Source organism: Parus major, chromosome 2 (genome assembly GCF_001522545.3).
Source record: "Parus major isolate Abel chromosome 2, Parus_major1.1, whole genome shotgun sequence".
NCBI classification, from domain to species: domain Eukaryota; kingdom Metazoa; phylum Chordata; class Aves; order Passeriformes; family Paridae; genus Parus; species Parus major.
This window is the reverse complement of record NC_031769.1, coordinates 81,050,335-81,073,228: the sequence shown is the minus strand read 5'-3', so window position 1 is coordinate 81,073,228 and position 22,894 is coordinate 81,050,335. Positions and strand designations below refer to the sequence as shown.

Below are 22,894 nucleotides of genomic sequence, written 5' to 3'. Positions count from 1 at the left end.
TAAAGGATATTCTGATCTGACTTTATTACTGTAGTCAGAAACCACAATGCTCCCATAGACAGATGCCTGATTACCACAGCCTGTTTATAGAAGCAGTGAGGAATATGTACTCTGTGTTTTCAAATCCTTTCAAAGTATGAAGTCAAGAGTTGTACCCTTCAGGTGAGTGAAAATTGCAGATTATTAACCAGCTTCATATTTTGTTGTGTGATTGCTGCATCTTTGTTTGGAAGAATCTCTGGACATACTATTGTGCCCTGTAAAATGAATAGTAATACCCTTGCTATTGGCAGTGTGTCACTCAGTATGTTTGACTTGCTCTACCTGAAATATCTTTTTTGTTGGATAGAAATCATTGCTATATTCAGTCACTGAGGTGCAAACTGTCCCCTCAGTGTGTAAGCTACTGAAATAGATTGCTGTAGTAGTATTAGTAGTTCTATATAGATTTTATCACCTGAATATGGTTTCAGTTCCAGTTCTTTTTGAAGCAAAAAAGGAGGAATTCTGTCAAATTACCAGGTGATCTGTGCTACAAAGTCTTTGCAGTCCTCATACCTAATGTTGTGTAGCTCCATTTTGAGCAATTCAGCTTTCCTATGCTATGGATTGTTCCCATTTATACATGGACTGTAGTCCCATTGATTAATTTCTTTGTTCCTCTGCGCTATGTTGGAACAATTCCAATTCTTCTTATAGTCTGGCGCCTGCTTGCCCAGGATTTTTCCATTCATATGGCATTTATTAAGCCATAAATGCCAATGCTGCCTGTGATGCTGAGTGCTTTAAGGACAGAACTTATCTGTTGAGGCAAAATACGTGTGTGTGTGAATGGATGTGTTGTTTCCATTCCTCAAACTCTACCCCCTTGTCTGTCTGGTGACTTCCTTACTTGCATGTTTCTCAGTCACACATTCTCAAAGACTTCCTTTGATTTGATAGCATGAAATTAATTCCATTTCAGAGGAAAGTGAAAGAAACTGTTGGATATAAGATGGTTATACCATTTTGAATGCTAGGTAGAAAACTGTTACCGCTGAAGATGAATAGATCACATGGACACAGGTCGAGGTGTGGTGAAAGGAAGAGCAGAGTTTATTTTTCCTCCCAGGATTTATAGGCTTCTTACCTCGGCCAGGGATTGGATGGTCAGGATAACACTTTCTCACTGCACTGGCCATGAGAGATGCCCATCACAAGACGTGTAACAGAAAGAATGTACACATATCTATGTTTACAGTTACTCTCCTGGGAAAGTCCTTAGAAAACTATGTTAGCAAGCTCAGAAGCTGAGTTTTCAGGGCGACAGAAAACAGAAGAATTCTTTTAGGTATTGCATTCCTGCAGGTCTGATTCAAAAGGAAACTATGCTGTTAAAGCTGGAAATTTGCAGGGAATTAAATGCCTAAGGCTCACTCAGTGTGTTAGTGTGTAAGAAAGGGCTAGTTTAGTCTTTGATATCTTGGTCCAGAATGATAGATGAATAAAGCTCAGGTATGTAAATGCTTTCCTAATGACCTGAACTCTTGCTTGTATGGAGTAAAGTTGTTACAATTACCTGCAAGCTAACCATGCCTCTGAAAAATGCAGAATGCTTACAAACTCAAATTTCTACTTTCAATAAGAAAAATACAGTCATGATGAGTATTTTGACTGCTTAGCCAGGCTGGGCACACAGACTGTGATGTGCTGAAGGAAACCAGAGAGACAGGGGGAGCAGAAAATGAAACAAAGGTGGGAGGTTTCTGATATGCTTTTGTAGCTAATACAAACATCCTCTGGGGATGTAATAGCCTACATTCTTGAATGCATGTAATGCCTCCATTGTCATAGCAATTGTTCAAGGAGTTCAGGAGAGAAGTGGTAAACCCTAATTCTGTCTAGACTTACACTGCTAAATTATTGTCTTCCATGGTTTCTTTAATTTTTGAGACAGAAGAAGAGATTCAGTTCTGGTACAATTCTGCTTGCTCTACTGAATAATACCTGAGAGATTATTATAAAGCAGACTTTGTTCTGCTTGCTCTGCAAAATACCACAGGAAGGGCAGTCTTTTGACAAGCACTCCTAGAGGTTAAATGTTTTGCTTCCATTTTTCCCAGTTTTTAAAAACTCCTTTTTCCAAAGTGCTAAGCTTTTTTCATACACTTTGTGCAGAGCAAATTGATGTTTGTGATTTGCAAACTGCTTACAAAGATCATTTACAGGCAGTTCATTTTCAAGTGTGTCAGCTACACAAGAGCATTATAAAGTGGCAATGTTAAAATAAATACCAAAAAACACTTGAGAGAGAATTAAAATACTTTCAGTCATGTTACTGTTTCTTTCATTTCCCAGAAACAAAAAACAAAAACACTTGAGAGTTACTGCTTAAATGCAGGATTTACCACATCAAATTAGGCCTGTTGCATTCTATGTTCCCTTTCAAAAGAAAAGAAAAAAAGAGAAAAATGCCACATTAATTCAATAATTCAGAAGGTACAGAGCTGATGATTCTCATCACTGAGATCAAAGATGTTGCTAGAACTATGCACCCAACTCATATACAGGAGCCATTTGGGGTTGTTTCTTCACTCGTTTGGTTGTTTCTTCCATTAACACCCCAAATTTCTTCAAGTGTATATGTACTTTTCTCCTTACTGACTAGGTTTGGATCCATATCAGTTGGGGTTTAAATTCATAATTCCAGTTAAGTTATGATCTTCCCATTTCTTATAGCTGTCTAAGCCTGTAGATATCTGAATTAGTTTTATTACTCTTTACATACGTGGCTAGGTACCCATATGATCTATGTCTGCAAAAGTTCTTTTTGCTTGACCCCAGTTACCCACCAGTGATTCAGAACTTCTGCAAAGATAAATGCTTATCTTGTGTGTAGGACTCTTCTGAGATTTGGGAAGGGGTGAACAGATACTTAAGTCTGTCACTGGAAAGGTCAAAGGTTTACATGTGGTCTGGACAGTGAGGGAAGCCTTTTATTCGCTGTGTAATGTTCTAGTGGGTGCAGAATTCACTAAGCGTATGGAAGGTTGTTGACCCTATGTTCTCCACAGCCTGAATGGCACTGAACCCGTATCCCCAAAGAGTGTACAAGCCCCAGCATGTGGAATATCGTGGGGTGCTGTGGTTTTTGTCCTTCCTCTCAGATATGACAGATATGAGAAGGTCTCAGATGTAAACATTTGGGTCTTTAGATAAAAGGGTGTGTAACAGTAGTTCCAGACCTCCAAAAGCAGCCTCTAGACCAAAAACAGTCTCTAAGTTCTACCATGAAACTAAACATTTCCACTATTCATTGCAGCAGTCCCAAATAATTTCAGATTAATATAAAAGAAGGAACATAAGATACAGACTTGAGAATTAATATTTATATGAATTGTTGCAAATACAGATAATAGGAAAGGTAATATATAATCATAGCATTAAAAGAATGGAGGCAATGCTAAGAACAGGTGAATGTTATTTCTGTTGTTACTGCTGCTTTCATAGAAGCATAGAATGATAGAATGTTTTGGATTGGAATGGGCCTTAAAGACTGTCTAGTTCCAATTCCCCTGCTGTGGGCAGGGATACCTCCCACTAGAGCAGGTTGCACTAAGCCCCATCCAACCTGGCGTTGAACACTTCCAGGGATGTGCCATCCACATCATTTGACTGGTAAATTAAAAGAAAACAAAGGGCCTATTGTGTATATTAACAGAGGCTTTATTCTCAACTGCAGGAAAGTGAGAGATGCCACTGGAGTTGATATTAACATGCGTGTAGGAGTGCACTCTGGGAATGTGCTTTGTGGCGTTATTGGGCTGCAGAAGTGGCAGTATGATGTGTGGTCCCATGATGTTACCCTGGCCAATCACATGGAAGCTGGGGGAGTCCCAGGGTAAGAGTCTTCTCTGTTAATCTTTGGACACATGGATTTTTCAGTCATGTCTCCATATGCACAAGCACCATGTCTTAAACCATCAGCCTTCATGGAGATGCCTGAACACCTCTTAGGTGCTGTCTTGAGGAAAAAATGAAACAAAACAAAACAAACAAACAAACAAAAAATCAAATGAAAGAAAAAAAATCCTGGGGCACTTAGTATTTCCTATGATTTAAGGAACATTTTTTTCTGGATGGAAACCTTTAGATTTATGCCCATTAGAACTTATAAAATTTAGATTAGAGGGACTGCAGAAGAAGCAAGCAGCAAATAAAAGGTGTATCCAGAAGCAAGTAAAAAATGTTGATCAGGTTTAAATTATGCTTTTGATTGGTATTTGTGACTTTGTCCTTCTTTTAAAATATAATTTCAGCCGTGTTCACATCACCTCAGTCACCTTGGCACATTTGAATGGAGCTTACAAAGTGGAAGATGGGGACGGAGATGTGAGGGACCCGTATCTGAAAGAGCATAATGTTAAGACTTACTTTGTAATCAATCCTAAGGTTAGTAGTACTTTTATTTTGTGGCCAGTCGTGCATGTCCTTCAGCATGACCACTAATCTCTTTATTGAATAATTCACTACAATAAGATATTGATCAGAGCTATTACTGATGCCTAAAAATATTAATGTTAGCAGTGCAAATGTTTCCCTCTCTTCAGAAATAAGTCTCTGATATTTCCCAGCAATATCATTAAGAATTGCAGGTTCTTAGCATCTCTCCATTTTTAAGTCCCTAATCATGGAGATCTGTGGTGCCAGATGACACACTACTGTTTCAAAAGGTCATGAACACAAAGACTGATATCAGCTTTTGTCCTCTGTCAACCAGGGAGAGAAGCGAAGCCCTCAGCACCACATTCGGCCTCGGCATACTCTTGATGGAGCCAAAATGAGAGCTTCTGTTCGCATGACCCGGTACCTGGAATCCTGGGGAGCAGCCAAGCCATTTGCACACTTGCACCACAGGGACAGCATGACCACTGAAAACGGCAAGATAAGCACAACAGTAGGGGCCTACTTATGTAATTTTGTACAATATAGAAATATTTGAAAGGAAAATGTTGCTCACTGCCAAATACCTGGTTATTTCTGGTAGAAGAAGATACATGTAGTGGTACAGGACATAAACCCAGTGAAGTTGCTGGAAGCTTTTCCATTGGAATGTGAGTTTAGGAGTAGGTTCTAAGAAGCCATGTCTTCCTTTAAGTGCATCTCCGAATTATAATGAGTCTGGCACACTTACTAAAGTACAAAATTTGATCCTCTGAGCTCAGACCCCCATCAAGTCACAGCATGTACAGTGGCTGCTCTTCATCTTGTGGAAAAATGTTTTGAACAAAAAGCCAAAATGCAACACCTTTAGGGACAGAAATCCTTTAATACAGAGAAATTCCTAGAGCTTTATTGACTGTTTAGCTACATTCTCCATTTGAAACATGGCCAAACCTGGAGCAAAGGCTGTAAAGTTAGAATAATCATTGTGATACTTAGAGTGGACTTTATTCAGAGTACCCCAGGAACCAAATCCATACTCACTGTATCATCTGCCTTTTGAAGGTGCACCTGCAAGTCATTAACTGTGGTTGAAGGCCTGAGTTTTATAGTACTATAGTTTAATGTTGCATCTTTTACACTGAAGAGATTTCTTTTTAATTTTACTAATGCTGTTATACTGCTGTTAGTAAGATTCTATCAATCTATAGCTTGTACATTCATTATCTTCTATTTCTTAAAAGAGAATGTGTAACGGTAAATTCTGATAGTTTTCAACATTGGCATTCAGTTTTGTTCCTGTAATGATGAGACATACTCTTGTTTAATAAATATAGTGCATCAGAATGTGGATTATGACAGATTCATTACAGAAAGTTCCCAGCTATCACTATTAATCACAAAATAAATGTGACCATGATGGCTGTCATTGCTATTAATTAAAAAATAATGACCATTGTCTGTATTTGTCCACTCAGGTCTGTTTTTTCAAAAACATATTTTGCTGAAGCTGGCAAGAGTTTGGGCTACATCCAAACAGTATGTGGCATTGAAGTCTTTGTGGTAAAGCAAAACCATCTTAGATTCATACTGTTTTATTAGTTTATCCTGTGTTTATACTGATAGATGAGTTTTATTCCAGGTCACTCCATCTTCACTTCTAGCTGGATTTTTCTTTCAGACAGTTTTAATCAAATGCTAAAAGTATTTACACTGGAAACTTTTTTCTGTACTCAATCCTGTTTTCAGCACTATTTTAAAAGCAACTTAATGTTATTAAAGTATATTGTAATTAATAGGGGTCTTTTTGTTTTGTGTTGTTTTATTCTGTTGTTGTTTTTAGGATGTTCCCATGGGGCAATATCATTTTCAGCATTGCAGAGAGAGGTAAATCAATCTTAAAAAATTACTTATTCATATAAAGTCCATATAAATAAATATACATTGAAATGCTTTCAAATGTTGAGGGCCATGTTTCTGTGATTGATTTCTGTTAAAAATTAATTTCAAGCACTTTCTTACCTAAATTCATTAGCATTGAATAGGCATGAAACATAATACATAAAACATAATAGGCACGTACACTAATACAATTGCTGTATTAATTTGACCTGCAACAGGTTATCAGTTTTAGGGAAATAACCCAAAATCTTCATGTTAAGAAAAATCCATGTTACCTTCGACTGGGTTCAATTTGTAGGTTAAGAATATTTTGGTGAGGAAAGAGTCAAATTTTAGGTCTGACTAATGACTTCTTAGAAAACATTGGTTATAAGTTAGCAGTAGATTTAAGTTTTCAAACACAGACATCACCTGTCAATATTTGAGATATGTCATTTTCAATTAAAGCACAAAAAATGAAAGAATTTATGATGTTTGCAGGAATTTATGTTAGCAAAGGTAAAGCCATTGTAATGATCCTCTGGTTCATGCTGAATCCTATCAAAAGTAAAGAAGTTTTCATTGCAAATAAGTTACAAGGCTCATAAATAGAGAAACATGAGGTATGCTTGAAACTAATTTCAGACAGTGCTCAGTTTTCTTATTAAAAATAATAAAGTATTTCCTAGAAAAGAAGAGTTAGCAGGATTTTGGTAGGGGATACCTATTATGCCTCAGTGCACCAATATATTGTCATCATCATACATTTCTGACAAGGTTTTCAAAAAAAACTATAAGAAACAGGAATGCTTTGTGAATTTGAGCATATTCCCATTCTTCTTCTTTAACTGATAACACTGTGGAAGACTTAGACCAGAATTTCTTGACCTCTCGTGCTTTTTTATGAAATAATTTCTTGTGTTTGTATTCAAGTGCTCCCAAATAGCTAAGCTCTGGATTTGTGCCTGTGTGTATTTGTGCATGAGACTGTGGCTTATGGCTTATGGTATTTTAAGAGCTTATTATGAGGGTCTTTGTGCCTGATGCCTATAGTTGCTATTGCAGTATAAATGTTAAAAATTTATGACAAACTCACAAGTTTATGATAACTTGTTTTTGAAGTAACTTCATTCAGAACATTTCATTTCAGAACAAAATCACAGAAAAGAAGATTTGAGGAAGAACTGAATGAGAGGATGATCCAAGCCATTGATGGAATCAATGCCCAAAAGTATGGCTTTATCCTCTATCCTTTGTTGTCTTTGTCCATTCCAGCTTTGACATAAATCTGCAACAGAGGGCGGTGTTTAATATTTTTTGCTCCTACATGCGCACCTGTGTGTGAAGTCTGAAAACAGTGAAAGTGTCACTAATAATGGCGTAGGAAGTCCTAGTTTGAAGATAGACTGTAAAGTAGCATTTTCTGCTATATAAGACAGTGCCTGTGAATCATACCTGTGGAGGTATTGACTTGTCTTGATCTTCCTGGCAAAGGGCATTTTCTCTGTATCTGTTTGTGTCTGTAGACTCATGGCTGTAACACTACAGATTTGTCTTACCTGAGTGCAGAGAAGACACAAGAAATAACTGGCTCAGGAGTCAGAATTATGTGAAAATTGATGCTTCCTAATTGTCACAGAAACAATTTCTCAGGATTAGAAACTTCACCTAAAACCATAGTTTAATGTCTCTCAATCAGTTGGTTGGTTTCTTAGAAAAGGCTAATCTTGATGGCATGTTGTAATTGCTGGGCGAAACAACCTGCCATGTAATTTTTTCTGTGTCCTAGAAAGAACTGGAGGCAGTATGATGTTTTCTATTTCCTGGTGAATAGATAAGGCTAGAAAGAAATCAATTCCATTCCAAAATAAGTTTTCAAGCTTCTTATATTTCTCTGATGAAATAAGGGAATTTCCATTCAAAAATGTCGACAATAATTGTGATGAGTTATGTTTCCCCGCCTACTTCTCTTGCTCAGAATCTTAATCAGCTGGGTACTACACCCAATTATTAAATGTTCATATGTCACATTTTGGGTTTTTTTCATCTTTTAGTCCTATTAAATGGTACTTGGATTTAAGAAAATGTTTTTCAGTAATTTTAGAAGATTGTTGATAGTTACAGGCAATAGAGAACACAGTGAAATAGAGGAGATCATGTGATAGGCAAAGCTTTTTGATTATGCTAGACTTGCCTATAACAGCTATATAAATTTTGGCAGCTTTTTTGTGTCTTTAGGTTCACTTGCTCTGATAAAAGAATTTCAAAAATGATGTTCTGATGTCAAAAGTAAAGCATCTGTATAAATACATTAAAATATTGGTGTGACCCTGCTGTGTGTTGTTTTATCTTAGCCAATCCCTATCTTATCTAATTAGTACATAAAATTCAGAGAAACTTGGGGATAAAAAAGGTTTCTGAAAAAGTTTCATTGTGTTTTGTGAATTACATGGGAAATTGGAGAAAGATAAGGAATTATATATCAGAAAGTCTGAATATCACCTTCCAAAACTAGATTCTCTACTAGCTCTGCATTGATTTGTTGAATGAATCTCTTAAAAGCTATGATTCAATTGTTTAATACTCAGAAATAAATTATAAAAAGTGCTGATTCCTCAAATGTCAAGGTAATTCAATAATATTTTAACTCTGTGAAGGCTAAGCACAGAAAAAAAGGTAAATAAAATATTTCCTACATTTAGGACACAAAACCACTCACATTTTTGTTTTCTTTATTATTGCGAATATTTTTGTGCCTCAACATAATCATTGATTAATATATTGTGTTCAGTAGAGTGAACAAGTGGTTTTGAAACTAAACAAAAGGTTTTGTGAATCAAGGAGAAAACTTCTAAGAAAGTCCATGAGAAAACTGTCTTTTCTAAGTGTTTTTAAGTGTTAACATTTGAATTGTATTGCAAATAGGTCTATGACAGAATGAAAATAAAATAAAAAACATTATTGCAAGAGTGAAGAACAAAGAGCTTCTGTGCCTTAGCCATTAACGTGTAACATCACACTTTCTCCATGAGTTTCTTTTCCCTGTATCTTGAACAAAGCACTCCTGGCTCAAAGTTCCTGTCCTGCACAGTCTGGGGATGAGCAACTCTAGCTAAGCCTTCCCAAGCCTTGTTGCTTAGGGAACTCCCTAAGCACTAAGGGGCATGAGATGGAGGGATGGCCATCTGCTGGCTAAATATAGACCCTACAGAGGGGACTAAAGTAAAGGCAATTAGTCTTTGATGTGTTAAAGGAACACACACTCTCTTTGCTCTTTAAGTCACCGTGGCTGCTATGTTCTGTGCGTAATTCTTTGCTGTACATTGTCAAGCAGTACAAGCCCTATGAAACCACACACCTCTGTGGGTACAGGCAGAATTCAGATGTCTGTCTGTGTTGTTCCTGGAATTGCAAAAGAATTAAAGCCAAACTTTGGTACCTAGTTTTGCAAGAGACATCTCCAGGTACTTGCAAATACTTTGGCAATTTTCAGACTCATCAGGGATTCAGGCTGAAGGCAGAATTTGTTAGCCCTTATGTCTGTGACAAAGGTATGTGACTTTGTGCTCCCTCTTCTGTTCTCAGTATCCACTTACATTTATGTGTGTTTCCCTCATCTCAGACACCTCTGTGTCTGCTACATAAAACTGGTAGGGTTTTTTGCTGAAATTTTAAGAACTAAAAGTTTCTGAGAACATGAGCTTGTAGTGTGAAGTATGAGGCAGCGCGTGCTTTAAATATCACTTCTGACTTTACATGTGATCAAGTGTGTAACCAAATTGGGCCCTTGGGAGTAGATCTGCAGAGAGAACTTTTTAGCAGTGTGCTGATGGTAATTAAATCAGTGTGCCTGTCAGATACCATAAGAAAAAACAGGAAATTAGTTAACTATTTATTTGGGGAAGAGGGTTACTTATTGTTCAATTTTTTTAACTAAATGGAAAAAACCTTTCATTTTCATTTCTACAGTTTATCAAAAATATTCTGCAAACTGAGTGTTTTCTCCAGTAGATTACAGCTGAACTCAAAAAAACTTGTGCTATATGTACACCAGCCTTCCAGTTCCCTTTCTTCTCCAAATCCTATGATCACAAATGGATGGGAACCATTGCAGAGCAAAAACAGAAATATGTTTTTGCATTAAGCATTTCAAGAATTGAATATGTTTACAGACCTTTTTTTTTAATGCAACTGGTTGCACAGGAATGGAGACTGTCCCCCAGGCAAGCAAAGAAATATTTTCCATTTCACAAATTAAAGCTAATAGCTTGCACTCCACTCTGTCCACTCCTGTTCTCCAGGACTAATTTAGGCTATGTTCTCCTGTGGTTCACTGCTGCTACTTACTTGCATTACAGACTGTCAGTTGAGACATTCCCTTTTATTTAGCAGGCATTAGCTACACTATTAGTTTAGAGCCTAATTTAAAGCTATTGCTGGAGATGTTGGAAAAAAATTTCAATCCCTGCTACTATTGTTCAAGCTCAAGTACTGCCTGTCCACAGAACTAATCTGTTTAATTAATTTTTTGTTTTCAAATTTGCATCGTTCTCTTGAGGTACAAGCAGCTAAACCTTCTTGAGATTTAAATAGTCTATGTATTTTTGAGTGTCTATTAAAATAAATGTAGACTTTCATATTAGAACATCTCATTTTGCAAAAGTTTTGTCTGGTTTTTGTCAAGATTCATTTAGTTTAAAATAGATTTGTTGCTTCAGAGCAAGTATTTGTGCTATTTCTCATGTTGAAGCAGGGAAGATTTTATAATCAGAAAAATGATCAAAATCTACCTCTACAGGACAGAGCGGTGGTCAAGAGACCAAAACAGTTCACAGACAAAATCCCTCCACCTCTCTTAATATTTGTTACATTTTTGTTTGCAATAGGAGTTTGTGAAGTGTAACTTACCTACCCACCATTCCTGTATATTTTAACAGTGCCCTTCCTAAAGGTACCTTGTCAAGGCCTGTTTTTGTCTCAGGTCCTCTTCTGTCCACTGGATATACTACAGTATTTTGGACATGAGTGAAATATCATGGTTAGAATTCCATCATATAAATGTCTCAGTTGATTCTTCTTAGACATGATCAACAGAATTGTTCATCTGAGCTGTTTTTTTCTTGTGTGCTTTAGCAATAGAAGCCAGAAAGGAGAGGGTATTTTCAGTCTCTACTTTTACTGTCATGAAATCCACCATATACACTGCAATACACATGAACTTGCTTAATTCCAACTTATTTTCTTCTTTTACTGCATTTCAGTAATAGAAAAGGACAGGACTTCTTCCTGTCAGTGATAATGTTCCTTCTCTCTTCTAGGCAGTGGCTTAAATCTGAAGACATTCAAAGGATATCTCTTCTTTTCTATAATAAGACACTGGAAAAAGAAGTAAGTTATTTTCAATAAGTTCAATAAGTCAGACCTTTTTGATTTTTTTATGGCCCTGTGGAACTTGATTAAATTTCTACACACTGACACAGCTTCAGCAGGAAGACTGGGGAGTTGCTTCTTTCTGCTTTTCCATGAGCATAAGGCGGCTGGTGGCTGAATAGCTATGATGTTCTTTGGGGAAGTAAGAAGTCAGTTGTACCACAGCTGGCTTGTATAAATTGGTGAATTTGATGAGAAGGGGCTAGAGGGGTAGAAGGGGCTAGGGAGTAGAAGGGGCTACTACCATGCTGTGTTTGCACTGTCCAGCAAGTATCCTCTATGTCCCATGTGGTGGTTGAATACATACCTGATTATTTTTGTAGATATCTTTCAGTTCAAAGCATCTAAAATGATTTTAAGATTTTTTCATGGCTCAGCAGAATAGTTGTTATGGCCAGCTGACAAAAGCATGTGTTGCTTGGTGATGCATTAGGGTAGAAAAGCTTTCAAGGCTCCTTGAGCCTGTTTTGAAAACTTCCTAAGAGAGAAGAAGCAAGACCTGGTGTGGTCTCATCCTTAGTGTTTGGGGGTTCACTGGCTGGATAAAAGACATACCTGGTAATACATGATATTTTAATGTGAGTGTTACTAACCAATGAATTCTGAAAGAGAACTTGGGGGAAATACATCATACGTGTTCTTTGGATAATGACTTGGGAGAAAATTTGGGAGCTAAGTTATTTGTCTGAGTCAATGTTCTCAGTGGAAGTCTAATATCGTGATGTAGAATGCTGTGGAACAGCAAAGAGCTAATTGTTATTTTTGGATCCAGCTTTTTAATATCTTGTTTTGTCACCTTTTAATGACTCATGAGTTCAGTCTTGGCTTTAAAAAACTTAGTAAGAAGTCTTCTTTTGATTTAAACAGATTTTCTGGCCCTGTGGCATCTGAAAGTACAGAAAGATAATAAAGGAAAATAATGGTTTAACCTAAGGAGAGAGTTGCCTGCATTCATTAGGAAATTCCTGGGGAAGTGTGAAACAATGAAACAAATTTAAAAGTACATTGTAAATTTTTTTCTGTAAAATTTTAATAGCAGCTCAAGGTTCAAAATTGTTGAACAGGACCACTACAAACATATTTGACAGGTGGAAGAGCAGAACTTACTGCAAAGGTACCCATCCAGCAAAGACATATTTATGCCTTGCAATTCAGTTATATAAATGATAAGAATTGCTTTTAATTTGTCACACAATTCAAAAGTGAAAAAAGCTGTTGTGTTGCTGAAGTGAGTTTCTACATATTCATGTAAAGTTTGGTGCACTGATTTCATAGGCACAATTTGGCATTAAGCACAGAGACACAGCTGTGTGCTTGCAGTTGGAAGGCACAGCTCATGCACTTTCCATTTTCTGAAGTTTGCATCTCCACTACCTTGTGAAAATAATCTTTGGTATTTTTCTTTTAGTAATTTAATCTTGAACTTTTATCCTTTGGAAAAAAAAACAAAAAAACAACAAACTAGGATAGGGTAGGTAACTTTAATAGCTACTTAGATCATTTCCCTTTGAGTACTTAATTGGTTTCAACCTAGATATATCTATCTCAAATAGCAGAGCAACTCTGATAAATATTTCACTGCTTAATTCTCATGTCTCTAGACAGTCTAATTAGTGTTAAATCGATTTTTCTCATGACAAAACAGATCAAATTGACTCTCTCCTAAGAATATCAAGTGTTCAGTAGTAACAGAGGACATATGAGGCCTTTTAACAGAGACATAAAATATTTTAATTGAAGTAAAAATATAGGTTCAATAAATATCAGTATGGTTGCTAGTTATGCCCTGTAGTACAGCTTACACTTTGCTAACTTTTGTGCTCAGAAGTTTCCTGTCTAAATTAATATTGCATTTTTTATAAATGTTTCAGCCCATTCAGTATTTTTCAATAATTGAAAATCAGTTTGAGGAATTAATCACAAAGAATTTTGGAATCTGTGAAGACTGCTTGGCCATTCCTGAAAGTATTTTAACATATGCTTTAGCTTTTTCTTTTTGGTGGGATTTCTTTTTTTTTGGAGGGGGGAATTTTTGTGTTAATTTTATTATGAGTTTTGGAATAGTCTGTTCAGTGGAAGAACAAGTCAAAACTTTTTGACATGGCTGTTCTTCAATAAGCAGAACTACTTAAGCAATGCTATAACAATAATAATATAATAATAATCCCTAGGCCTATGTGAGTGGATATGAAGTCACTGAAGAACAGGAAATTTACTGTTGCTAAAAACTGCCTATACATATGTGCATCTTTAAGCTGAAAGTACAGTTGGGTGCTGTTTCATCTGCTTTGGCAATTGTGTTGTTAACATTTGCTTTTATTTTCTTCTAGTATCGATCAACTACTCTGCCTGCATTCAAGTATTATGTCACTTGTGCCTATCTCATATTCTTCTGCATTTTTGTTGTACAGATTTTGGTATTGCCAAAGTAAGTGATATTTAATGGGTATTCCTACGTATCCTACGTATATTTGCTCATTTGTGTAAAAAAAAAAAAAGTAAAAAAATTTGGAATCGTTAGATTACAGATTACAGATTTTCAAATTCATGGAAATTAAATTGAACAGGAAAGTCTTGGCATTTCAGCCTGATTTTAAAAGTTAGGTTTGTTTCTAATTTTAAACACTGTCAATAGTGTTACACTAAACATTATTAAAAATTCTTCATTCCTTTTAGTTTTTCTCTTTGCACTTAAAAATAAGCATGGCAGTTGGACATTGGAGTGAGACAAAATGGATTGCAGAGTTGGAAATGTGATAAATAAATGTATTTAACTTATCATTATGATACTACTACTATACTAAGCATGAAAACCATAAAGTGTATGTTTATAAAACTCATTTTAGAATATTAAAATCCAATTCTGTAATAAATCTTTTAATCAGAATTTACAGTATATGAGATTATTTATTTTTGTGCTTATTCTAGAAAGGCTGAAAACTGGAAGACAAGTCCAATATAGGATGTTTTATTGGACTTCTTAAAATTAAATTTTGCTTTTTTGATGTTTAAACAATTAAGTTTTGATTGTTTATATAGTGGAAACTTCGTGTTTGTTTTATAGCAATTGTTTCTAAAGCAAACACTTCATATTCCCTGTCATATAGTAATTCTTAACTTGTAGTCCTTACTCCTGTAGAGTACTTTCAGGATTATTATTTATAACCACACCTGAGTCACTGGTCTTGTTCTGTAGTATTTGCTCACATTTTAATTCAAAGCTAGAAGGAACTGTTAGGACATTATAAATTGACTTTCCATATTGCAGACATATAGCATGTATAATGTTTTATGGACTTCTATTCAGATGTTACAGCAGCAGTTTCCCAGAAAATTTCTAAAATGAAGGCACAAAGCAAGGGACACACTTCCAAGAATTCATCAGTATATTTCACAGGGTTGAGTGTGACTTTGGGCATTATTAAAAATACAAAATTAGGACATGTGACAAATTTTATTTTACAAGCTCATACTGTATTTTGATAAGTAAAGGAATTAATTCATGGAAATTCATTTTTTGCCACATCGCAAAAATCAAAGGTGGATTTAACTACTCCCAGCCAGCAGTATGATTTTTGAATTTGTTTTTTGGTTTTGATTTCGGTCATGAAAATTAAACTAGATTTATCATCTATCTTACATGTAGTCAGATATTCATTTCATTCTATCCTTAGTATGTTGCTTAAACCAATTGTTTAGCTCATTTAAATATATCAGAATATCAGTGAACTCTAGGGAGCTGTATTCTACTAAGGAAAATGTCCTCCAACTTGCTGGTATTTCTGGTATTTCTAACATCAGAGCAAAAGACACTGATAAATGCTTTGTCATTTTCATCACCAAAATGTTAAGTGTCTTATGATCCTTTTATCAGGCTGCATAGATAATTGTAAAAGCGAAAGTGTAAAATCAGGTATTAGCAATATGAATGGTATTCAGCATCAGATGGTCTGTGTATTTTAATAGATGCAAAAATGGAAGACAGAAAGGCAAGGTATTATACAAGCACCTGCATATTTTCTGGAAAATTTGGAACATTGCAAGTTAAAAAACAACAACAACAAAAAAAGTTGAAAAATCACCAGTGTATGTAATCATCACAAATGCAACTTAAATAGAACATACTCTGATGCTGCAAATGTTATTTCCTACTAAAATTCTATCTACCCTTTTTTTGTTTTCTTTCAAAAGTTCTCCAAGATTTTCAAATGATGGTCTAATGAAGACAGGAAAATGAACTAAATCTGTCACTGGGTTTTATTGATTCACTATTCCAATAATCTGGTTTTGCAGTAGTGTAATATCATTGATTTCTGTGCAGGCTCATAGCCTGCTACTTAAAAGTAGATATTTGATAATGGATAACATACAGCAAGTTGCAGGTACTAAGTAATATCTTCAAGATCACAAGACATTTTTTTTCAAGGGTGAAATAATTTATTAATGTTTTCATTTTCTTGGGGGTGTTTCTTAAAGGGGTGTTTTAATAATAAGCTTTACACAAAGCAGTAATTATAAATTTAATCAAAAAACAATATCTTGGGATGAAATGTATGATGATGAGTAGGTCTTCATTGGCATTAAAATGAAAGCAAATCTTTATCATTAAATTTCTTGGAATAGGCCTGCAGTGACTCTCTAGAATTCTTGGTTTACCAAGTGAGAAAAGTGTCTCTATTAATTCACAGCAACCCTACACTCTTTATTTAAGCAAACAGAATTGGTACTAACATGGAATTGGTAGTGCTGATTTTTTGAAATGTATGCTGGTGAATCAATAAAAGTATATTTCTGTTGAACAGGAGATACTTCTTGTAGTATTCAAGGGAAGGGATTGTATTTAGGCTTTCATTTAGGATTCTTCCCAAGTCTTCACTCTCTGAGGCTGTTGTGTTCAAGAAACTGTGTCCTTTTGTCCTGAGTCATGCCAAACTAACAGTCAGGGTTAGGGGGCCTTCACATAATATTTTTGATCAGGCACAACTGAATTTCTTCATAAGAAAGGTAGTACTTAGAAAGTTTGTCTAAAAGCAGGCATGTAAAATATAAGATGGTATAAGTGAGAGGAAACCATCATTACTAGCTATTTTTCTGATGTATTAAAACAAACATAAGTAATTCAAGTGAACTGATTTTTTTAACATTGAAATAGTTTCCATAGCTATTGAATCTTTTGATGGTTTAGTGAAAGTATCAATTCCTTTAAGAAATAAATAGCTACTATTAGATACTAAAAAAAGTCTGAATTCAGCATTGTCTTGTATAATTGTCAGTCGCAGTGGCTTCACTGTGATTTTATCACCTCAAGAGAATTTACAGTCATATCATTCAGAACACAGATAACAATTATCTACACGCTAAGGAAATTCTCTGCATTAAAGGACATGTGCCAAAAGTAACATAGTTTCCTAAAAGTTACAAAATTGTAGAAAAAACCAAATTATTTTCTGCATTTTTCAGTATCTATCTTCATCAATAAATTTCGGTTTTTCAGTTAAATATTACCAACAAGACATACATAAATATAATTTTTTTCCAATCTCGTACCGCTGATAAAAATGAATTGTTCAAAGCAGATATTTCCTAATGAAACCAGAAAAATGCAAGTTTATGTAAGATCATAAATTATTCAGATATGGAACTACCTAAAGTTTGAGAAGTTCTCATATTGTTTCTTCAGTTTTAAGCTGTCTCCCTCAGTACATTATGGTCAAGGGTTGTCCTCTTTGGGTTTCTCGTGGGGGACTGTAGCAGAGCAGAATGAGGTCATTCCTTGAAGCATAGAAAAGGCAGGTAGAAACTTACCTGGCTTATGCAAGTTTCAGGTGCTCCTCTGACTAAATATTTTGCCTGAACCTGTCAATGCAATGCATTTGATAACACTACAACAAAAAACAAGGTTAGTTTGCTGTCAAGACCTGTGCTGGTTTCGTAGTATATCAGTGACAAAAATTAAATGATATTATGGCTTTCCTATGGTCATTGCCTCAGATGAGACTTGTTTATGGAGGCAGTTAATTTTTAGCATTTTACTTCCCTTCAAGCTTTTTCAGACCACTTCTTTCCTTCTAGGAGCAACATGAAGGTATTTTTTCTTACCTTAAGCCAAACAGAAGTCCTGCTGTTCCCAGGAAAGAATGGGGTGTGGGGAGAAAAAATACTATGTTTTTTTTCTCTGTTTTCACCACCCAAATCTGGATTCTAAGATACCACTTTTTATTACTCTCAGTCTATTTCTCTTTATCCTGTTCACCTTGCTGTGTAATTCTTGTGCTCCCTTAATAATATCATTGATTATATGAAACAGCTACAAAGACCTTTTGTTCTTGCCTGTTGCCCAGGAGATTAAGTACTCTTTGCATAAACTCTCTTTGTGCCATGTTAATTTTATTTCCCTTGCTCTCCAGTTTCTCTCATAAAAATCTTAATTTCTTCTTCTAAAAGGATGCACTCCAAAGTTGACTGATAAGGCTATTCTTGAGTCATTTTTTAAGGTGCGCAGGCCCCTTTTTTGTGTTCTTTATATCAGAAAAAGCGTAGTTATAATATGAAATGTAGGAAAGGTTCCTTGGATGTTAATGAAAGACATATGATTTGGAGTGTTTATGCATATATAAAAAATAAACCTGTTTCTTTTCTAGCATGCTTTGGTTTTAGTTTCCTAGTTGTTCATTTTCTTTGCTTTCATCTCTTCTGTTACTTATGAGATTTTCAATTCCTAAGGGTAGTGACTAGTTGTAATACTTTGATGTACAGCTTACTGTCCCAGTCTCAATGAGAAAATCTTGGAAAACATGTATTTATAAGTAATATTGATCTTCACATGACCATTATTAATAAATTAAAATGTAATTTCATTATTAATATATGTTATTAATTGCCAGTTGTTGTTTTTCATCAGCTGTGCACGTCAGTCCAAAATCCGATGATTAATACTTATATATATAACAAGTTCTCTGAATGGCTGGCAGGGAAGCTCATCTCAATTACTCTCCAAAATTCTTTTAATGGAATCAAATTGGTTGGTGATGTTAATGCTTTTTTGTTCTTTCCTGAAAATATTTTATATAACACTGTTGTTAAAACAGATCAAAATGTTTCTTAATATTTCTGGCATATATTGTCTGATAAAATAAGATGTGGCTCAAAGGAGTTGAGAAATATTTTTTTAATTCTGTAAAAGTGTCAGATCTGGGATTAAACCTGAAAGCAGGTACTCTGGTGAGGGACTTCATGACTGCATCTAGCTCCCATGCTTAAACAACTCAGTTGATCCAGAGGTTCTGGTCCTCTCTTGGCATTCATTAAACGTAATTCGGTTCCACTGCATCTTTCCCTAGGCAAATGTTCTGAGAAGCTCTCACATGGTGCCTGAAGAAGCAATGATTCTCTACTGTGGTATTCCTATAGAGAGATTTCCATGTTTGAAGAATGAATGAATGAATGAATGAATGCACAGATTGTTACTGAATCCCTGTTTACTGAGTATCCAGGGGTGCTACTTTAGCTAGACCTGCCTATTTATAACAGGGAAGAAAAGGATGAATGGTAACATTAAGTAAAGATGATCAGCATCACAGCTGATATCACAGCTGATATCACAGCTTCTGCTGCAAGACGCTGAAAATGGACATCACTGACCTTTGCAGTTTTATGCCTTTTAGGGGTGGATGTACACCACCTAAGTTTATTTTCTATTAGGCTCTTATATTATTATAAAATCAACAACAAAAAAGTAAAGCAATAAGGATCCTCTTTAATACAAGCTTCCTAAAGTTAAAACAAAACAAAACATTGCTTCTGTTAATGTACTCTGTGTTTGTATGTGTGGAAATAATTAGCTCTTCATGGTAATAACTTTGCAAGTCAGAGGTAATTTTATTCAAGCATTCCTGAATTGAGAAAATAGCAGGGGAAATGCCTGTCATTCCAGTGAGGGTTGAAATTGGTTTTTCCATGGTATTGGTTTGAAAATTGCAATTTGCACATAGTAATTTTCCATATCATCAGTATTATAGACAAAGAAATGTCATTTTACAAATGTGCAACAAAGAAATTAATACCTATTTTCCTTTTCTTCTAGAACATCTATTCTTGGAATTTCATTTGGGGCTGCGTTTCTCTTGCTTTCCTTCATTTTGTTTATCTGTTTCACTGGACAGCTTTTGGTAGGTATTCAAGGAAATCTAATCCATCAGTTGATGGTTTCTTTGAAATAACATATTCTGAGTTTACCAAGTAACTCTGCCTTTGCAGAGTACCAGTTAAAGAAAAAAGGATTTGCATCCTCAGGCTTGTATGGACATTGTTTTGTCCATGTTGGTGTTCTGTAAAATATCCTGATTTATATGAAAAGCAGAAAATGCCAAAGCAGTGTTTGTCTGTATTGACACTAATATTCTGTTTCTCATATGAAGCTGGATCATCTGAGAGGTTTTCATTATTGTTTCATGATTTGTATTTGTTTATGTTTTTTGTTTATTTTTTATGTATTGTATTATGGACTGCCTTTTCAAATTTTTTTGCTACTGTGCTAACAGGAGGTGACTCATGACTGCTTTAATTTGCAGGACTGTGTATTTGTTTAAGTATTGTATATGACCACTTTAAAGAATAAAGAATATTTAAGTTTAAAGAATATTTCACCATAACAGTTTTGTTTGAAATATAAAAATGTTTTAGTAAATTTCCAGTTTTGTCATTGAGTAGCCCAGGTGTTATTATAATACCTATTAGTGTATGCAATATTATGCTACATTTGGTAATTTAATTCTATATTTGGGTGAACTTTTCAGCCTTTCAGCATGTTCCCCTTTCAGTTCTCAAATAAATCCAACATAGAACTCCATCTATAATATGGATAAGGAGTTTCAGGATTTGTAAGACAGTGAATGCAATCTGAATATAGCATCCCCACTTCTCTTCCTCTGTCTTTGCATAAGCTCACATAGAGACAACTGAAAGATCATTTATAAAAAAAACACATGGGAAAGACAATTACTTCAGTATGCAGTAAAACAATATGAAAAGGTAGTTAAAGAAGGAAATTGAGGAAGTAGGTTTTTATAATTTCTCTCTCTTCTCTTGTGAGGCTTGTAATTGACCAGGACATGTTTTTTAAGAAAATTTAGTTAATGTACATTCCAGTTCTATTTCCAATAAGTTAGGGATGCTACCATTGCCCAGAAATTAATCTGAAATATAATGCAATAATATTCTTAAATATTTTAATCATTTGAGTGAGATCTAAGAGGTATTGCTATTAATTAACAGCAAAAATTTGTTCTCATGTGATGTTATACTTGATTGCTATTTGTTATTGACAGTAAATTGAGAGTAAAATGATGAAGTCAGAATACTACTCTTGAATAAGCAAATTTAAAATCAAAATCTTTAAAAGAAAAGCCAACCTTTTCCTGTAGGAAAAAGAGATTCTAATGAAATAGTATCCAGAAGTGCTGGCACATACATTCTCCTGGGGCTTTTATTTAGAGTGCTACTTAGGAGGAATACAAATACATTTTTCTGCATTTAACAGGATGGCTAAGCAATATCCCAAGTCAGAGTTGTAGAGTTGTGCCACTTGAATATTATCTAACACCTATTCTCAATGCCTTTTTGCATTCACACAAGTACTGTAAATACTGTAAATAGAAATGGAGACCTATCATTGCATATCTGATGACTTTCCAGTTGTCATGTTCTAATCTAAATAACTTGAAGAGGAGTTATGTCCATGTCTTTGTGAGTTCAGCTGCTCTACAGAAAATATGCTGCTAAGAAGACTTCAGAAAGTTATGACTGCAGTTGATGCAGTGTTGTCATTCCTTCCTGTGCATGGATGTAGTTCTTAAGGTGACAGATAAGAAGCAGCTAACAAAAGAAGCAGTAGGTTTTCCTTTCCTTTGTTCTCTCCCTAAGCTTTCTTCCTTTGTGTCAAAATCCAAGTATTGTTTTGCAGCTTTAACCACAGTGACACCCTATGTTATATTTTGGTAGCATATTTATTGCACTATCTGACCTATCACTGTAAATGTTTTCTTTTAAAAAGAAAAAGTCTAAAATTCCAAAGAAACTAATATCAGTATCTGAGTTTTCATATGACAGTGACGCTGCTAACAGAAATTAAGCTTTATAAGGCTGAATTGGTTTGGGTTTGTTTGGAGTTTTTTTCACACTTCTTTTTCTAAAGAGGTACATTTTGGATTCTCTTGTAGGAGGCATGTAGTAAATGTGGATTTCCTTGTGTGTACATGCACTTGCACACAAATACAGAGTTTAAAATCACCAAATCTATCTCTTCTAAAAATGCACCAAAAATCCCAAGATTTTTCTGTGTCTGTCTGCCCCTGACAGATGAAATGTGGTGAGTTAGCTACAGGCCAGACACTCACCCAGCTGCTCACTCACTCTGCCTCACTGAGAAGGATGGGGTAGGAAAATAGGATGAGAAAGCTCATGGCCTCAGATAAGGCAGGGGGATTACTGACCAATTAGTTTCATAGAAAATGCAGACTGAACTTGGGCAGAATTTATTTAATTTATTGCCAATTAGATTTGTGTAGTAAGAAACAAAAACAAGCATTAAAGATACACCATTACTCCTCCCTATCCCAAAATTTACCTTCACTCCTCTGCTAGGGAGTCCTCTACCTCCCGTCAAGCAGTACAAGTAGGGGCAGAGAGTGGTTGGTGCATAGACATTTCTCTCTGCTGCTCCTTCGTTTCACAATTCCACCCTGCTCAATTTTAAGGACTCCATAGGCTATAGTTCCTTCAGCAACATCACCTACTCCAGCACGGATCTTCTATGGGCTGCAGTGCGCATGCATGCTCTAGCATGGAGTGTCTGCTCCTCCAAACTTGGGGTTCCTTCTTCTCTTTCTCTGTGCTCCGTCCTCCTCTCTCTGCCCAACATTTTGGGCTCTTTCCTGCCCTGGTGTTCCCAAGGTATCCAGCCAGGGTCAGGCCTCACCACCAATCTGAGCACCAGAACTTTGTACATAAACTTGCAGTAGCAATTAAATATTTACAGGACTGTTATAAGATGTACAGTGTGGGACCTGAAATACTAGTAAAGACAGCAAAAGCTAAGTTCAGTTTAGGGCACCTGGCTATTGCTGTGTTATATGTGCTTGTCTTAGTACTTTTGACACTTTGC

General features: G+C 35.5%; 1 protein-coding gene across 6 annotated transcripts in view; it reads left to right on the top strand.

Moving 5' to 3' along the window:
• ADCY2 (adenylate cyclase 2) overlaps positions 1–22,894 on the top strand; it is a 276,092-nt gene that overhangs the window by 207,143 nt on the left and 46,055 nt on the right. For 5 of the 6 annotated variants that reach the window (XM_015617679.3, XM_015617680.3, XM_015617682.3 and 2 more), the window contains 8 exons: positions 3,722–3,880; positions 4,299–4,431; positions 4,760–4,936; positions 6,266–6,309; positions 7,454–7,534; positions 11,622–11,691; positions 14,064–14,161; positions 19,817–19,901. In XM_015617679.3, the coding sequence (XP_015473165.1) occupies positions 3,722–3,880; positions 4,299–4,431; positions 4,760–4,936; positions 6,266–6,309; positions 7,454–7,534; positions 11,622–11,691; positions 14,064–14,161; positions 19,817–19,901 (847 nt within the window). The remainder of the gene's footprint in view (positions 1–3,721; positions 3,881–4,298; positions 4,432–4,759; positions 4,937–6,265; positions 6,310–7,453; positions 7,535–11,621; positions 11,692–14,063; positions 14,162–19,816; positions 19,902–22,894) is intronic. The other variant, XM_033512153.1, reaches the window with a different exon arrangement.